The 18,725-nt window shown below is 42.6% G+C and overlaps 1 protein-coding gene across 2 annotated transcripts in view; it reads left to right on the forward strand.

Moving 5' to 3' along the window:
* VWCE (von Willebrand factor C and EGF domains) overlaps positions 1–18,725 on the forward strand; it is a 99,691-nt gene that overhangs the window by 28,689 nt on the left and 52,277 nt on the right. The window contains exons 6-15 of one of the 2 annotated variants that reach the window (XM_040328383.1): positions 2,614–2,769; positions 4,248–4,373; positions 4,474–4,590; positions 5,640–5,762; positions 5,951–6,079; positions 7,642–7,761; positions 9,262–9,683; positions 11,630–11,720; positions 11,801–11,883; positions 16,802–16,889. In XM_040328383.1, coding sequence (XP_040184317.1) covers positions 2,614–2,769; positions 4,248–4,373; positions 4,474–4,590; positions 5,640–5,762; positions 5,951–6,079; positions 7,642–7,761; positions 9,262–9,683; positions 11,630–11,720; positions 11,801–11,883; positions 16,802–16,889 — 1,455 coding nt within the window. The remainder of the gene's footprint in view (positions 1–2,613; positions 2,770–4,247; positions 4,374–4,473; positions 4,591–5,639; positions 5,763–5,950; positions 6,080–7,641; positions 7,762–9,261; positions 9,684–11,629; positions 11,721–11,800; positions 11,884–16,801; positions 16,890–18,725) is intronic. The other variant, XM_040328384.1, reaches the window with a different exon arrangement.

The following is an 18,725-nucleotide window of genomic DNA, read 5'->3' on the forward strand; positions in this document are numbered from 1 at the left end:
GCAAAGGTATCCATTTCGGGTATCGGTAGCATTCCCAAGAGTACGCATGCAAATACTCTAAATCTGCACCAATACCAATATCGGTGCAACCCTAGCTTATATCAATGTAATTACCATACCTGTCTGATCCCCCTGGAACCTGGAAATCATTGAAGTAGACACCACTACCGCAGTTATCTCCACTTGCTTCGGTGTCCCACGCTAAGTGGCTGGCCTGCTGTATTCTGGGGTTGGCTGGCCACTTAGGTATAAAATATCCATACCTGGAATTCCTCTTTAAATTTTCACCAGTTTCTAATTGGGATTAATTGTTCACGTCTATGAGAGGTATGTAAAGTAGAAAAAAGTGACATTGAGGGGGGCATACAGAGAACTACAGATGACATAAATATTTTCTGGTAAGTAATAAAGATTTCATACTTCTGAAATATTTTTGTGTTAATTGAATGTTTGATGGGAAAATAAAAATAAATAAAAATAAAATAAAGAAGCTGCACAAGCCCTTGTCCTCAGCATTGGGAGAAGGTGTTTTACAAGGAGGTTCCCCCTGTCAAGGTACCCCCATGTTGGGGGCATGTGACCTGGCACCTTTCCCTCCCATTTCCTGTCCAGCCAGGCTGTATGCTTGGATAAGGCTCTGGTATAGATTTTGAAGGTACTACATTTTATTTCCAGAACCAAAGGGCATAGTACGATTTTTTTTTTTTTTTGTAACACTATCCCTTTGTTTGGAAATCATGGCTGACAGCTGAATGTGCCAGGTGGTGATAAGTCACTTGTTGTTAGTATTCTGGCAGGTGTCGGCCAACCAAAAGCCTTGTACAGGAAGCTATCACATTAGGCAGTGGTAGTAATGCATAGTGCATAGGTCCCACTCATATTATTTTCCCTTCTGGTCAAATGTTCTTACTTTAGCCTTTAGTTTTCGGCTACTTTCTCTTTTAGTGAATTTTATTTAATTCTTATGGTTGAATGTTCTCATGATCATTTTTCTTAGGATCGAAGGGAATGGCAACTAATAGAAACGAACATTGCACACATATAACAAACATTATGGGGTTGATTTACTAAAGGCAGATAGACTGTGCACTTTGCAAAGTGCAGTTGCCCCAAAGCTTAATAAAAGAGCTAAAGCTTCACTTTGCAAAGAATACCCAATCACGTGCAAGGGAAAAAAAATGCATTTTTGCCTACACATGATTGGATGATGGAAGTTGGCAGAGCTCCTGCTCATTTACTAAGCTCCGGAGCAAGTGCACAGTCTTCTTGCCTTTTAGTAATTCAACCTCAGCGGGTATTATTCATTACTTTTTCACAAATCAAAGCAAATTTTTTATACACAGAACCTTAAGACCCCTTTCACACTGAGGAGTTTTTCAGGCGGTGCAGCGCTAAAAATAGCGCTGCTATACCACCTGAAAAACTCCTTCACCCGAGGGCTTTCACACTGAGGCGATGCGCTGGCGGGAGAGAAAAAAAATCTCCTGCCAGCAGCATCTTTGGAGCGGTGAGAGGAGCGGCATGTATACCGCTCCTTCCCATTTAAAACAATGGGAAACTGCGGCAATACCACCCGCAATGCGCCTCTGCTGAGGCGCATTGCGAGCGGTATTAACCCTTTATCGGCCGCTAGCGGGGGTTAATACCGCACTGCTAGTGGCCGATTCCCGCGGCAATCCCGGCGGTATAGCGCCGCTATTTTTAGCGGCGCTATACCGCCACCGCGGCTCCCGCTCCAATGTGAAAGGGGCCTTAGTGTTACTTTATGACATCCATCAGAAATACACATTTTAGGTCAACGACCAACAGAAAGTTAGCTTTCACACATAAGACTTAGGCCCCATACACACGAGAGGATTTATCCGCGGATACGGTCCAGCGGACCGTATCCGCGGATAAATCTTCTCGAGGATTTGCGTGGATTTCCATGCGATGGAGTGTACTCACCATCGAATCGAAATCCGCGCCGAAATCCTCTGGCGATGACGTGTCGCGTCGTCGCCGCGATTATGACGCGGCGACGTGCGCGACGCTGTCATATAAGGAATTCCACGCATGCGTCGAATCATTACGACGCATGCGGGGGATCCCTTCGGACGGATGGATCCGGTGAGTCTGTACAGACCAGCGGATCCATCCGTTGGGATGGATTCCAGCGGATAGATTTGATAGCATGTCATCAAATATTTATCCGCTGGAAATCCATCCCAGGGGATAAATATCCGCGGAAACAGATCCGCTGGAGTGTACACACCATAGGATCTATCCGCTGAAACCCATTCGCTGGGATTTTTCAGCGGATGGAGTCTATCGTGTGTATGGGGCCTTAGGCGCACAATTATGAAGCACCAGTAGGGATTTACAGCTGTTTTAAAAAAAAATGCACACTTTTGAGAACAGTAGCATGTTTTACAGATGTGTATTGTGCAATTAATATCAAGGGGTGGAAAAAAAATCAAGGAGGAAATCATGGAACCAGCCATCTTCTGAATCACAAGCTTATTGGTGACTGCTTGGTCCAAGTTTTGGGGGACCCTTCTAATGCATATATGCACATTGCTGTCATAAAGTGGTTAAGAATAATTTTGGGGTGCTGTTTTATTTTTTTGCCAGATATTGATGAATGCTCTCGGCCTCAGGCTCTAAACCCTTGTCATCAGCAATGTAAGAACAACATTGGAAGTTACAGATGCATATGTTATTATGGGTATCAGATCTCAGCCAACGGACGAACATGTCTACCTACAAAGCACCCCAATACCATTGCTGGTAAGTTCCAAACTTTTTTACAAAGAATATTTAAAAAAAAATTAAATCATGTTGAATTTTCTAGACCAATGGCATATACAGGTGTTGTCCATGCATTATTGTGCATGACAAATACTTATTTTTTTAGTGTAGAGTAAAGTATAATGGGGAATGATTACGCCTCATCAGGTTACTCACTGCTGTCAGTGGGGAAAGTTCCCATCACTTTCTGTCTTGGAAATGCAACATTGTCACCAGAACATTTGTCCTAATTGAAAGATTTCCCCTCACCTTGTGCTCTCATCACAACTCCAAAATATGTAATTTACTCTATGGGCCAGATCCACATAGAAATGGATCAGCGCAGCGTATCAGAGATACGCTACGCCGTCGTATCTTACCTGGCTTTAAGTCGAATCCAGGAAGATTTTGCGCCGTAAGTTACGGTGGCGTAGTGTATTTCTGGCGGCGGAATTAAAATCTGCGATTAGGTGGCGTGATTCATTTAAATGAAGCGCGTCCCCGTGCCGATTGAACTGCGCATGCTCCGTTTCGAAATTTCCCACCATGCTTTGTGCGAAATTACGTCGCAACAACGTAATTTTTTTAACTTAGACGTGACTTACGTCCATTCCTATTCACGGACGACTTACGCAAAAAATAAAATAAATTCAAATTTCGACGCGGGAACGATGGCCATACTTGACATGGCAAGTCTATCTATACGCCGCAAAATAGCAGCTTTAACTATACGCCGGAAAAAGCCGACTAGAGACGACGTAAGAGAATGCGCCGGCCGCGCGCACGTTCGTGGATCGTCGGAAAAAGTCCATTTGCATACCCGACGCGGAAAACGACGTGAACTCCACCCAGCGGACGCCGAAGTATTGCATCTACGATCCGAAGGCGTACAAAGCCGTACGCCTGTCGGATCGAACCCAAATGCCGTCGTATCTTGGTTTGAGGATTCAAACTAAAGATACAACGCGGGTAATTTGAAAGTACGCCGGCGTATCAGTAGATACGCTGGCGTACTCTCTCTTTGGATCTGGCCCTATCAGTTTTCCTGCAGGTTTTTTCTCTTCAGGTTTACCAAAACCATGTAGTGCAAGGACCTGCCTGATTGCATACAAATTTAAACTCTTAGACCCCTTTCACACTAACACGTTTTTCAGGCGGTTCAGCACTAAAAATAGCGCTGCTACAACGTACAATTTCCCCACAGCAGAAAAAAAAATGTCCTTTACTAATTAATTCTTGTGAATAGAGCAAGACTCCTTTAAAAGTTCTTATTTGAAGGGTAGAGTTAATTTATTTTATTTTATATAAAATGTAAAAAAAAAAAAGTTTAAAAACATTGGATTGGATTGGATCACACATATCTTTATATCCTGCAAAACACATCATAAAAAAAATTAACAGAACATAGAAAAGGTGAATTTTGAACATTTGTTCACATTATTTATGATCCGTCCTTTCCCCAACATGTGTAATTACAGCTCCTGGTCCTTGTGGAGAATATGGCTGCGAGTTAAGCTGTAATGATGGCGGCTGTGAACATGTCTCCCGTGTGTGTCCTCTTGGATTTCGCATGACCGAAACAGCAAACGGAGTCACCTGCACAAGTATGCTAGTACCCTCCTTTCTACTATCAGATTAGCTTTGATGCACTGTAAATGTTATCTTTATGAACAGTCTTTTTTTATCATACCTTCCTTTTACCAGGCATTAATGAATGTGCTGCTTCTACCTGCGAGGGAACTTGTCGGAATACTGAGGGAGGCTTTGTATGTGACTGTGGGCCTGGCCTAAAGCTTGCTGCTGATAGGACCAGTTGCTTGGGTGAGTTATAACTTTACGAGATTGTCGTTTTTGAAAATATAAAATTCTTAAGAGTTTAAGGACTCTGACATTTTTAATAGAAAACCCCAGCTGACATTTATGACATTTATAATAAATGATGCAATGTAATGGGGAGTGTAATGAGTGATGGGTTCTAAGAAGGTTCTACTGTACCACGCTTTGGTGCAGTGAAGAGCTTTTTGGTCCTGGATGTATAGGTAGTCATGAGTTATATAGGAATATAATTTGCCTGGATCCACCCACCATCTGCAAGTGAGTAGTAATCACCTTAATTTTTGGGATATTTGATGTAATGAGGCATTTGAATATCTTCTGCTCTAAAAAGTTTCTACAGTGCTATACATTGGTTCAGTGTTCCTACTCATTATAACCCTCTAGATCCGTGGTTCTCAACCTGGGGGTCAAATGATGATTTGCCAGGGGTCCCCCCCATCCTGGGCTGTTCCTGAAGCCCACACCGCTCTCCCAGCCTTTTTGACTGATCAGCATTACCATTCATCCCAATTCCCCGCCAGCACTGCCACTCACCCCCCCCCCTCCACCAAGGAGCAAGAGAAGTAATAAAAATATTGCAAAATGTCCGTAGGTTTGGGGGTGCAAATTACTTGTCTTGCCTAGGGTGCTCACAACCCACGCTACGAAAATAATTTTACTGTTAGGGGTCCCCACAACTTGGAAAATTTTATTAAGGGGTCACGGCATTAGAAGGTTGAGAACCACTGCTTTAGATTATACTTTTTTTTTGATCTTTCTGACAGAAATAATCCATCAGAGGAAGCACTAAGCGCAAATTCCTGACATGTTCCAAGCAATTCCCTTCAGCTTGGTTATGGGACTTGGATTGAACCACTGTAAATGGTGTAATACTGTATATTTCAAGCCAAAATTTGTATGCGTAGCCAATTTAGATTTCTTATGCATTTTGCTTTATAACTCCTATTTATAACGCCTATTTTTGGTTACCATAATAATATATTTATATTAAAATGATTACTATCCAATTTGTAGCATTGTTTTCTAACCTTCAGATATTGATGAATGTTTGACACAACGATCAGTTTGTCAGCACAGATGTAAGAACATTCATGGCAGCTATAGATGTTTGTGTGGAACAGGGTTCACCCTGCAGAACAATGGACACACGTGTGCAGGTAAGCAGCAGTTATTGATCATTTGCATTCTTTACCCAACTGAAGTTCCTTTTTAGAATCATTTTATAAAAAATCATTGCCATTGGTTATATTTTAGTCACTTTGAAAAGACCTGCTTTTTATCTTTAAATCTGAGCTCAGGGCACAAAAACAGTTTTGACTTTTCAATGTTATTGCTTATTATACAGATATCAATGAGTGCCGAAGACCAGGGTCATCTCATCTTTGCCAGCACTTTTGCCACAATATCTATGGAGGCTTCTTCTGTTCATGCCGAGCTGGGTTTGTTCTTAGCATAGACAGAGTATCTTGTGTTGGTAAGCATATATACTTGTATAATATATAAGGTATCGTGGCGTACTTGGTTTGCACTTGTTCAAAACAATCTTCTTTTGAGACCTTGTGCTTTCACTAAACTCTTCCCTTGTTATATAGATGGATTGTCTACAGGTCAGTGTAGTATATTTTCACTATGCACTGTTTTGCTAAACTGATTATTTAATGCCTAGGAAAGTCTAATCCCGCGTACACATGATCTGAAAATCCGACAAGAAAACCGTGGATTTTTTTCCGACGGAATCTTGTCTCAAACTTGTCTTGCATACACATGGTCACACCAAATTTCAACCGTCCAGACTGCGGTGAAGTACAACACTATGATGAGCCGAGAAAAATGAAGTTGAATGCTTCTGAGCATGCGTAGACTTGCTTCAGAGCATGCATGTTTTTTGGTGCGTCGGAATTTCCTCCAAGAACTTTTCTTGTTGAAAAATTTGACAATCGTCTCTCAAATTTTTCTTGGCGGAAATTCCGACAGAAAAATTCAGAAGCCTACACACGGTCGGAATTTCTGACCAAAAGCTCACATCGGACTTTTCTTGTCGGAATTTCCAATCGTGTGTACGCGGCATAACAGTATTTTTGGTGTAAGGTAGTTATTGCTTTATCTTGTTTTAACAGGTCTTCTTCTGAGACCTTACACTTTCACTAAGCTCTTTCGAAGAGCTGATCATTTCACCCTTGCTTTTGTTGGACTCTGTGCAGGACACTGTGGTATCTATTACTCTATGTGCACTGTATTGTTAAAGGGGTTGTAAAGGTACCATTTTTTCCCCTAAATAGCTTCCTTTACCTTAGTGCAGTCCTCCTTCACTTACCTCATCCTTTGTGTGGAGTTACAGACAGAAGAACAGCAAGTGAGGATTTCTCAGAAGAAATAAGGACATTTAAAAGCAAAATGGAAGGATGAGGTAAGTGAAGGAGGACTGCACTAAGGTAAAGGAAGCTATTTAGGAAAAAAAATTGTACCTTTACAACCCCTTTAACCTAAAACTCCTGACTCGGTTTGCGAGTGTTGTCTCGCAAAACTAGCAGGATTTGAGCAGGATTCAAGCCACAGCAGTGTGCAGTACCGCGTTTGGCCTGAGGTGGGGGGCGCCGGAGCTGTTTGGTAATCCTCGGAAAGACTTAGAAATACTTAGTTCCCGAGCGTTTTCCGAGGTTTGCCGAGGTCAGCCGAGCTGTCCTCTGACCTTTCCGTGTGTTTCCGAGGCTCTCCGGCACCCACCACTATGGCCAAATGCAGTATTGCATGCCATTGAAATCAATGCGGAACTAATTATTCTCGTTTTCATTTACTTCAATGGGGAAACTCGCTTTGATATGCGAGTACTTTGGATAACGAGCATTCTCCTGGAACGGATTATGCTCGTAATCCGAGGTTCCACTGTATATAGCTAATAAACATCCCAGAGCAGAGACACAGACAGCAATAGGAACCTAAAAGATAAACACAAGCTTATGGTTGTTTTTAACCCTTGAACAGTAAAAACTGTCACCCCCAACAATTGCGCCATATGTATGTTTTTTTGTATTCTAGATGTGAATGAGTGCCTAGAAAACACCACCCTATGCATATCTGGCAGCTGCATGAATACACTGGGGTCATATGTCTGCTCCTGCCCTGATGGCTTTCAGTCAATCAATGGTGGCTGCTCAGGTAAAACATTTTAAAGCATTTTTTGTTCCTAATTTAGGCATTGGTACACGATGCTGAGAGATCCTTCTCCTTTCAGGTGAAAAGTAGGAAATGGTCAGCTATCAAACATTTTTGCAATTAATAAAAAAAATGTTTCTTTACTTAGAGAGGAACTTCACCCCCACTTAATTTTTTTTCTCTACCCCTTTTACCTTTTTATGCTGAGTTGTGCCTAAGTAACATGCTTGTTCTGTATGCTTTGCTGCGGCACACCATGTCCAGCGCCGTTATCTTCCTCGCTTACATCATTGGGAACTTGCTGTCTCTCTTTGGGGTTCTTGCAGCTCCCCCCAATGCACTCTGCAAGATCCTCCTTCTCCAGCACTGTGTTTGTGCCTCTGATGCCTCCTGGGAGATCGGACGTGGATATCTAAGGAGGCTGCAGAAGTAGAGTGAATTCATTCTCGCCTAGGCAAGAATCAAGGCATGAGGGCAGGCCAGACTGTAGTATCAAAAAAAAAAAAAAAGTAAGCCAAAAAAATGTTGGCTATTTTAGGTTTAGGAGGAAGGTGGATTAAAATGATGTAAAAGGAGTATATTATGCCCTGTACACACGACCAGTTTTCCCCGTCATAAAAACTGCGATGAGAGCTTTTGGACGGTTAATCCCGGCCGTGTGTATGCTCCCTCGCAGTTTTTCTGATGGGAAAACTGCCGAAAAAAAGAGAGCAGGATCTCTTTTTTTTCCTGTCAGGAAAAAATCCTAGCAGGAAAACCGTTTGTCTGTATGCTTTTCTGACCGGAAAATAAAAAACGTGCATGTTCGGAAACAAATCAACGCATGCTCATGCCTCGTACACACGATTTTTTTTCCCATCGGGAAAACTGGCATGACCGCTTTTGGCTGGGAAAATTGGCCGTGTGTACGCTCCATGGCAGTTTTCCCGACAGGAAAACCGCCGGGAATCCAGGCGGGAAAAATGAGAACATGTTTTCTTTTTTCCCGCCGGGATTGCCGGCGGTTTTTACCTATGGGAAACACTGTGGTGGAGCATACACACGGCTGGGATTCCCGACCAAAGCTCTCATGGCAGTTTTCCTGTCGGGAAACCCGGCCGTGTGTGGGTAGAAAAAGCTACCGTGCAGGTTCTCGGTTTTCCGTTTTTTCTGACTTTTTACCGCCGGGAAAAACGATCATGTGTACGGGGCATCAGAAGCATAGAAGTTAATTTTCTCGGCTCGTTGTAGTCTTTTACGTCACCGCGTTCTTAGCAGTCAAAAGTTTACCAGACTTTTGTGTGACTGTGTGTATGCAAGTCAGGCTTGAGAGGAATCCCGTCGGGAAAACCATCAGTTTTTTTCTGATGGGAAAACTGATCGTGTGTACAGGGCACTGACAGTAGAGTGAAGGTCTGCTTTAGGCAAGCTGGAAATTAACCACCACACTATATAGGATCTACTTCCAGACTTGTCATAGGTGAGCTGAGGAAGAATAATTCTTGTTTTTTATGCACTTTACAGCCACTCCTCTTGAGACACAGACTGCAAGCTTACTACAGGCAGTGCACAGTGACTGGATGCCACTCAGCCTAACACCACCAATGTCTGCAAGCATTAAAACCCCAACCACAATTGCTTCCCAGACAGATCTGGCCAGTACCAGGTTACCACAAGAAATCATTTCCACAAAGTCTACCTCAATGCAACCAACCACAACAACTATACTTGATCCAGTGCCTCCACCTCAACATCTCAAAACGGGTCATTCTTCATTATCTCAAAAATCCTCAGGAATATCTCACATGCCTCTGAAAGAGAACATAATAATTCCCACTGGACATCCTACTGTTTTGGGCACAAATGTGCCTTGTTGGCATAACAGGGAACTGCGGCTGACAGGCAGCACCTGGACAGAGTCAGGGTGTTCAGATTGCATCTGCAAGGTAAATGTCATTGTTCATAAGTACTGAATTTTATTATGTTGTAACTCATCACTCTTCCTTTCCTTATTACAGGAACTAATGCAACCATGGTGCCACCATTCTCCTATATGGGTGACTTTTCATATAACTGTAGCATTACCCCTGTAGAGGCTGCACAGCCGGACACATAGAATCTTCAACTTGCATCCAGACAGAAAACAATCCTTGAGCTTGTTTTTGTTGTTTTATTGAGGGGTAATAACTTGGATGGGGGTGGCCAACTTGACAATAACAAACAGAACCAAGGACAGCTTCCTCCATATTTACACAGGTCCAACTCGATCCTCCTGCACAATAACTTGATCCTTTGTACCAATCTGCTTGGTTCCGTCCTTAGGAACTAACCGTCTTATGTTAGTTTAGCAACAGCCCCTTACAGGCTAGGAACTCTCAGTCCCTTAGAAAAGTATCACATGTGGAGTGAACTGCCATCTGCAACACATTATGCTTCCCTGTAGACACTGGTCCCAGCTCTACTTTTTGCAGAAAATGCTAGACCACCTGGCTGATGCTTCACCAGCCCACCTGGCTGCTTCCCCTTCCCAGTCTCCCCGACTGACACACTACACCAGTCCTCCCGACTGACACACTGGGGATCTCCCAGGGCAAGGCTGAAGACTTAAGCACACCGCTGTCTTCAAGAGAGATCTACATGTGGCAGGGGTCCCTCAAGGTAGGGTTGCCACATCATCCCTTTAATCCAGGACACACATTATTTACACAGGTTCTGTGGCTGATTTAGGCGGTAATTAAAGGGTCACTAAAGGAATTTTTTTTTTTTAGCTAAATTGCTCCCTTTACCTTACTGCAGTCCTGGTTTCATGTCCTCATTGTTCGTTTTTGCTTTGATGTTGCTGTAATTCCTCTCTGTTCTGGACACTTCCTGGTTGTCTGTTTCCTGATCACCACAGTACTGGGAGATTTCTCACTGTGGTGACTAATCAAGGAGGTGTGATTACTGTGTGTCTAAAACTTCTCAGCACCAATCCAGTTTCGTTTTGCAAAACCTTCACTGCCCTCTATTGGCTTTCTGGCTCTGTACATTCAGAGAACCAGGAAACAACAGCAAAAACAAAACTAAACTGTAGGTACTGTTTTTTATCTATTTTTAATCATTTTTAAAAGGAATCGGTTAACTATTATGTCTCTATACCCTGTAAACAGTCATTTCAGCAAAAAATGTTTTTTCCTTTAGTGACCCATTAAACTCACTTGATGCCTCTTGCATTAAATCAACCTCAAAAACAAGTAACTAATATGTGTCCTGGATTAAAGGGATGGTGGGGCAACCCTTCCTCAGGGACCACTGACAGCTTTCCTCAGCACTGCATCTTCCACCCGTCTCCCCTTTCTAGCATGGCTATATATATTATGTCTATTAATGGCCTCAGTCCCCTGCTAGGCCCACTTCATTCTAGATAATTTTTCAACATTCTAGAACCACGGGAGGCTCTAGAGAGTTGCCTGGATGAGTCATCCAGCCCTGAACTCTAATGAACACTGACCCAGATTTCATGGCTGAGGTTTAACCTTGAGCCAGACTATAATTTACCTGCACTACCACTAGTAGCACACTAGAGGGTGCTACATAACATACTTCAGTAAGGACAGACACCTTGTTGCGTAGCCTGTTGTTTATTCTGTACCAATAGAGAACTACAGTTGGACATGGCATGGCCTTGTGTCTGGAAGAAGAAACTGGACTAAGGTCAGCAGTAAGAGCTGACTGGATAGATTTCCTGGGTTCTGATCAGGTCAGGCTGGGTTACCCACAGGGTGTTACAGGAGGGTCTGGTCTGTATATTTTTTCCCAGTAACCAGAGGTTTAAATTGTATTCAGCAAGCAGTGCAAGTAATACCTCACTTCTTGAGCTATCTTGACATAGTTTGTATTGTGTACATTTCAGGAAGGGAAGGTTTCATGTGTCAGAAGGGTATGTAATCCAGACTGCTCTCATCCCGTCTTAACCCCCGAAAGCTGCTGCCCATCTTGTGATGGTGAGTATGTCACATTTCCCCCAAATAATTAGTAAACCTTCCTCTACTGTCGCACATTGATTGCTTCTGGTTTCTGGCAGGATGCTTGTTTGAGGGAAAATTGAGAGCAGACGGAGAGCTCTTCCCAATTACTCCAGATAATTGTACCGTTTGTATCTGTCTGGTAAGAATCATGAATTTTAAACCCAATTTACATAATTTAATTTAACCTAATACAGTATAATGTAATTAATCTACAAATCCCCATATGTGTACAAATACATGACTGGAGTTGTATGTATAGTAAGTCATAAAACTAAAGATGGTCATACATATGAGAGGGGTATTATCTAACTAAATATAGTTTGCTATGTTTGTCTTTTTATGTTAGACCAGTGATGGTTAACCTTGGAACTACATTTCCCATATTGCTTATGCACTCTGCAGTGTAGATGAGCATCATGGGAAATGTAGTTCCAAAACATCTGGGGTGCCAAGGTTCACCATCACTGTGCTAGACTATATCTTTGTTGTTAGCTTTTCGATTTGTGGCCGGCCAATCAAGCTAGTTAGGGATTTCATATAAGGCAGCTTTCTCATCTCTGCATAAGAAGAGGACCTGTACATTCTCCCCAAAAATGACATTTACACTAAAGCCTCTTATATTGGTAATGGTGGCCAAAGATGACTCCTTTTTTTAACTTTTTTGGTGAAGTTAGTCGGGTTGATAAAAAAAACAAAAAAACAAAATAAAACACTGAATAAATTTCTCCATCCACACAAGTGAGGAGGATAGAGGAATCCTTTCCGCTCACACACTGTATTCTATCTGTGTAACTCCTCCGCTATCAAAATACAGTGAGCAGTGGCTGCCGCTGGCGATCGAGAAACATTTTCCAAGTCCCATTCGACAGAAATTGATCTAATGATTTAACTTGTGTTAACTTGTGGGGACCACCATACATGGAACAGTCCCTGCTGAACCGGTCAAATTTCGTTCCATCTTTTGCCATCCTAAATTTAAAAAAATATTTACTGTTTTTGAAATTGTGGCTCCTGCTGCTAATAGATATACTGATCAGTCTTTTTTCTTAGAGCAGGGGTCTCCAAACTGCGGCCCGGGGGCCGGATGTGGCCCTTTGCGTGCCTTAATGCGGCCCTTGGGGCATTTTTCCATCCAATTTAAATGGGGCATAATTCTTGTTTCTGACACCAATGGGGCACTATTCCTCCAACTCACACCATTAATTCTTTCCATTAACACCAACGATGGGGCACTAATCCTCCCACTGTCACCAAAGATATGGTATTATTTACTCCCACTGGACACCTGGACATTTTTTACTCCCAATGGCCCTAGTCTGGCCCCCCTAAAGTCTGAAGAATCGTAAACTGGCCCTTTGTTTAGAAAGTTAGGAGACCCCTGTCCTAGAGAACAGCATAAGATTGTGATTTTCAAGCTATATAATTCATTTTTCAAAATTTGTATTGTTCCAAAATGTGTTTTGCATTTCATCATTCTTAACCACTTTAATACCGCACACCGTCATATGACGTCCACAAAGGAGATATCCTATCCTGGGTAGATGCCATATGACGTCCTGTACTTTGTGAGGTGATATCTGAATGATGCCTGCAGCTAGAGGCATTATCCAGATATCATTTTGTTCCGGCGGCGACCCTGCGCACCATAAGAACGATCATAGCGGCGGTTCCGCCGCTTGATCGTTCTTCTAGGCGGCGGGAGGAGATATCCCCCCTCCCCTGTGCCATCGGGGGCCCGGAAAAAGGATCGCCCTGCGCCGGATAGGAAGCATAGAGATGACTGGTGACCAGTCATCCAGATGGTCACCAGTCATCTCTATGACCGTCGGAGGCCCGGGCGCGATGTGATGACGTCACGCCCGGGTACCCGTAAGTAAACAAAGCTGCAATTGCGGCTAGAAAGCATTAGATCTGTGAATTTTGTTCACGATCTTATGCTTTCCAGCCTGGAGGAGAGATGTGGGGTCTTATTGACCCCGCATCTCTCCTTAAAGAGGACCTGTCACACACTATTCCTATTACAAGGGATGTTTTACATTCCTTGTAAGAGGAATAAAAGCGATCAAAAAAAAAAATGTAAAAAAAGTGTAAAAAATAAATAAATAAGTAAAATAAATTTAAACGCACCTGTCCCCGGTAGGTCGCGCTCAGAAGCGAACGCACACGTAATTCCCGCCCACGTATGTAAACATCATTCAAACCACCCATGTGAGGTATCGCCGCGTGCGTTAGAGCGTGTGCAACAATTCTAGCACTAGATCTCCTCTGTAACTCTAAACTGGTAACCTGTAAACATTTTCAAAGCGTTGCCTATGGAAATTTTTAAGTAACGAAGTTTGGCGCCATTCCATGAGTGTGCGCAATTTTAAAGCATGACATGTTAGGTATCTATTTACTCGGCGTAACATCATCTTTCATATTTTACAAAAAAATTGGGCTAACTTTACTGTTTTGCTATTTTTTAATTAATGAAAAAAAAAAGGTGTTTGAAAAATTATTGCGCAAATACCGTGCAAGATAAAAAGTTGCAATGACCGCCAGTTTATTCCCTAGGGTGTCTGCTAAAAAACATATATAATGTTTGGGGGTTCTGAGTAATTTTCTAGCAAAAGAATGATGATTTGTACATGTAGGAGAGAAGTGCCAGAATAGGCCCGGTATAGAGGTGGGTTTTAAAGCCCTGTATTGAAGTGGTTAAAGTATATCTAAGCCCAAAAACAAAAATGTAATAAATTGCAGCTTACCAGTACTTAGATGAAAAGGTAGCATTTTACTTACTTTTTTTTCTTTTTCGCCTGGTGATCTTGCCAGTAAGTTCATGGGTGTCAACTCTCACTTATCATACGTAGAGCCCTCCTCCAGTTATGCTGCTAGGCTAAATTTCATTTTTGCTTCTCTGCAGTCAGTGGAGCAGTGATCTATTATTTTTGTATGGTCAGAGTTTCCTAGCTGGGTGTTTGATTACTCTCACCTGCTTCTGGACAAAGCTTCCAGAATATAGAGCCAGGACAGTCAAATGACCAGTATGACTATTTATTATGCCCTAGCCAATTACTTGAAGGAGGCATTCAGAAGGTGGCTGAGGAGGGGATAGATGTTTGGGAGGCCTTTCCAGAGTATTCTTCCCTTTACAGGAAGGGTACCAATTCTCCTGGGGCTGCTACCCCTGGGCAATAGCTAGTGAAATTAGAAATTGTAGTCTAATGCCACGTACACATGATAATTTTTCGGCATGAAAAAAAACAACGTTTTTAAAAAATGTCATTTAAAATGATCGTGTGTGGGCTTCACATAATTTTTCGGCTTCTGAAAAACTACAAAAAAAAAATTCGAACATGCTGCATTTTTTAACGACGTTTTAAATTTAAGAAATCAAGTTAGTTGTTGGCGTTTACACACTCTTTACAGCCTTGACCAAACGTTTTGAGAATGACACAAATATGAATTTTCACAAAGTCTGCTGCTTCAGTGTTTTACATCTTTTTGTCAGACTATGCTATACTGAAGTATAATTACAAGCATTTCATTAGTGTCAAAGGTATTAATCGACAATTACATTAAGTTTATGCAGAGTCAATAATTGCAGTGTTGACCCTTTTTTTTTTCAAGACTTCTGCAATTCGCCCTGGCATTCTGTCAATCACCTTCTGGGCCACATCCTGACTGATGGCAGCCCATTCTTACATAGCCAAAGCTTGGAGTTTGTCAGAATTCGTTTTGTTTTTTTGTGTTCACTCGCCTCTTGAGGATTGACCACAAGTTCTCAATGGAGTTAAGGCCTGTGGAGTTTCCTGCCAATGGACCTAAAATTTCGATGTTTTGTTCCCCATGCAAGCCACTTAGTTATCACCTTTGCCCAGGGGCGGACTGACCATTGAGTCACTCGGGCACTGCCCGAGGGCCCCATGCACTAGGGGGCCCCATCAGGGTTGCCAGGCTCAGTAAAACCAGGGACAGTATGTAAAAATCTTTTTTTTTTTTTTAGATCTGTCCCTGATATGTCCGAAACCAACATGCTTTTGATGTGAAAATCCAAAGATTTTAGCTGCCCTGCCTCTGCACTGCCTCCTGGCGTGGTGGCCATCTGTATGCCCAGGGGCCCCATAATCTTCTATTGCCCGGGGGCCCCATGAGTTGTCAGTCCGCCCCTGCCTTTGCCTTATGACAAGGTGCTCCATCGTGCTGGAAAAGGCATTGTTCATCACCAAACTGTTCTTAGATGGTTGGGAGAAGTTGCTCTTGGAGGATGTTTTGTACCGTTCTTTATTCATGGCAGTGTTCTTAGGCAAAATTGTGAGTGTGCCAACTCCCTGAGAAGCAACCCCACACATGAATGGTCTCAGGATGCTTTACTGTTGGCATGACACAGGACTGATGGTAGTACCCACCTTTTCTTCTCCAGACAAGTTTTTTTGTGGATGATCCAAACAATCGAAAGAGGGGATTCATCAGAGAAAATGACTTTACCCCAGTCCTCAGCAGTCCAATCTCTGTACCTTTTGCAGAATATCAGTCTGTACCTGATGTTTTTCCTGGAGAGAAGTGGCTTCTTTGCTTCTCTTCTTGACACCAGGCCATCCTCCAAAAGTCTTCTTCTCACTGTGTCTGTAGATGTACTCACACCTGCCTTCTGCCATTCCTGAGCAAGCTCTGCACTGGTGGTGCCCCGATCCCGCAGCTGAATCAACTGTAGGAGACAGTCCTGGCGCTTGCTGGACTTTCTTTGGTGCCTTCTTCACAAATGCAGTGGAAATGTTTTTTATGGGAATAAGTTAATTTGCATGGCAAAGAGGGACTTTGCAAATATTGCAATTCATCTGATCACTCTTCATAATATTCTGGCGTTTTTGCAAATTGACATCACAAAAACTGAGGCGGCAGTCTTTATGAAAATGTATATTTGTGTAATTCTCAAAACTTTTGGCTACGGTTGTACTTAAACTTTATTTAGCTATGTTTACACCTTCCTGGCAATTGTTTATAATGGCTTTATTGTATGTATGAATTTAATTATTGTTTGTATGACTTTGGTTGAACTGTTCTGATTGCTGCTATAGGCTGGAAATATCACCTGTATCCCTCCTGTGTGTCCTACAGTAGCATGCACTGAGCCTGTCATGTCAGACTGCTGCCTGCAATGCCCAGGTTTGTACTGTACTCTTTTTCTATAGCATTTAAGGATATGATATCACTGAAGGAGTCATTATGTCATTATGAGTCATTATGTTTCTTACAAATAGGAAATGTGTTTACAATTAAATATTGAATTGAGACTTCACTTTTGATGAAGAAAAACTATATATATTGCAAGGAATTCTAGAAAATGTTCTTGCAGATTATTACCCATTTCTATTTTAAACATATTGATTTTTACATAATTCTTTTAACAAACTGAGTGCTTTTTGGGAGGGTATGTCTTTATTCTCACCACCACTTAAAGCGGTGGTTCACCCATGGAGAACACATTTTCCCCATAGCTGGATGCTCGTTTTGTCTAGGGGAATCGGCTATTTGTTTTAAAATATGATCCATACTTACCCGTTTACAAGATGCATCCTCTCCGTCGCTTCCGGGTATGGGCTGCGGGACTGGGCGTTCCTTCTTGATTGACAGTCTTCCGAGAGGCTTCCGACGGTCGCATCCATCGCGTCACGATTTTCCGAAAGAAGCCGAACGTCGGCTACTAGTGACGCGATGGATGCGACCGTCGGAAGCCTCTCGGAAGACTGTCAATCAAGAAGGAACACCCGCTCCCGAAGACCCATACCCGGAAGCGACGGAGAAGATGCATCTCGAAAACGGGTAAGTACGGATCATATTTTAAAACAAATAGTCGATTCCCCTAGACAAAACGAGCATCCAGCTATGGGGAAAAGAGAAAAAAAAAACGCAAATGGGTGAACTCCCGCTTTAAGCAGTCTTGGGGCTGTGATAAGAAGATTTTTTTTTTAGGTGTGCAAGAGACCTAGAAAGCATTTCACCAAAAATAGAACCCCTTTTACAATTGTAGCACTACCCCTGAAGGAGCTGCTGGTTTGTTTTGGGTGGCATGTTACCTCATGGCTCTTCCGCCAGCCTAGGGGTGTATGGTGCATATAGCAGTAACGGAATGTCCATGACAGGTGTCTTTTGCTGTGGTCTTTATTACCCAGCCGGGTAAAAACATAAAAACGTGTGATGAAGAGTAGAGGTGAAGTAGAAGAAGAAATAGCAGACTCAGGCGCAACAATAGGGAAACAGTCCTGCTCCCAACAATACATTATATTCTTCACCACACCAGCCAGAGTGGGTATAGCATACCTGGACAGGCCCCTTTAACTGACCTGGCAGCCAGAGTATCGCTCGAACTTGAAGTCTCTGCCACAGACCCTCCTGAAATGGACTCAGGGAAAAGCCTCTGCCACAAGCCCTCTCTGTGATTACGGAGATGATAATGACACTGGCTGGGAAAGGGTTACAAATCTAGGGCAATCAAAGGTTTAAATGTGTACCTAGCCAGTGTTTATGTTTGTGTGTGTGTACTGTGTGGTGCTTTCACTAAGGGATGTTCCTCCTTGCTGATCAGCGGGTGCTTTCAGTCATCCATATTCCAGTACCTGCTGTTTAGCTTGTGCTGTGATTAGTCACAGCACAACCGATGCGCCCCCTACCCAGGAAAAGCAGAATTGCGTATATATACATGATTCTGCGCAGCCGGCTTGCCCTGTAGCAGTAAAGCTATTGTGTGCGGTCACCAAGCGGGTACTGTTTTACAGGTTAATCTACGTGGAGTTTATTCAGCTTTATACTTGTGTTGGCTGCTCCTTATTTTGTAACATCTATTATCTAAAAATAGGGAGCCCAGTTAGGACTAAATTGCAACCAATACGGGTTTCTATGGTTCAATCCAAGTGACTCTGTATTTTGCTACAACTTTTAATTTTTCAATTCAGTTTTTTTGGCTACCTGTCTGAAAAATCTTAAAACTTTGTTTACCTCCAG

This window comes from Rana temporaria, chromosome 11 (assembly GCF_905171775.1).
Source record: "Rana temporaria chromosome 11, aRanTem1.1, whole genome shotgun sequence".
In the NCBI taxonomy this organism is placed as follows: Eukaryota; Metazoa; Chordata; class Amphibia; order Anura; family Ranidae; genus Rana; species Rana temporaria.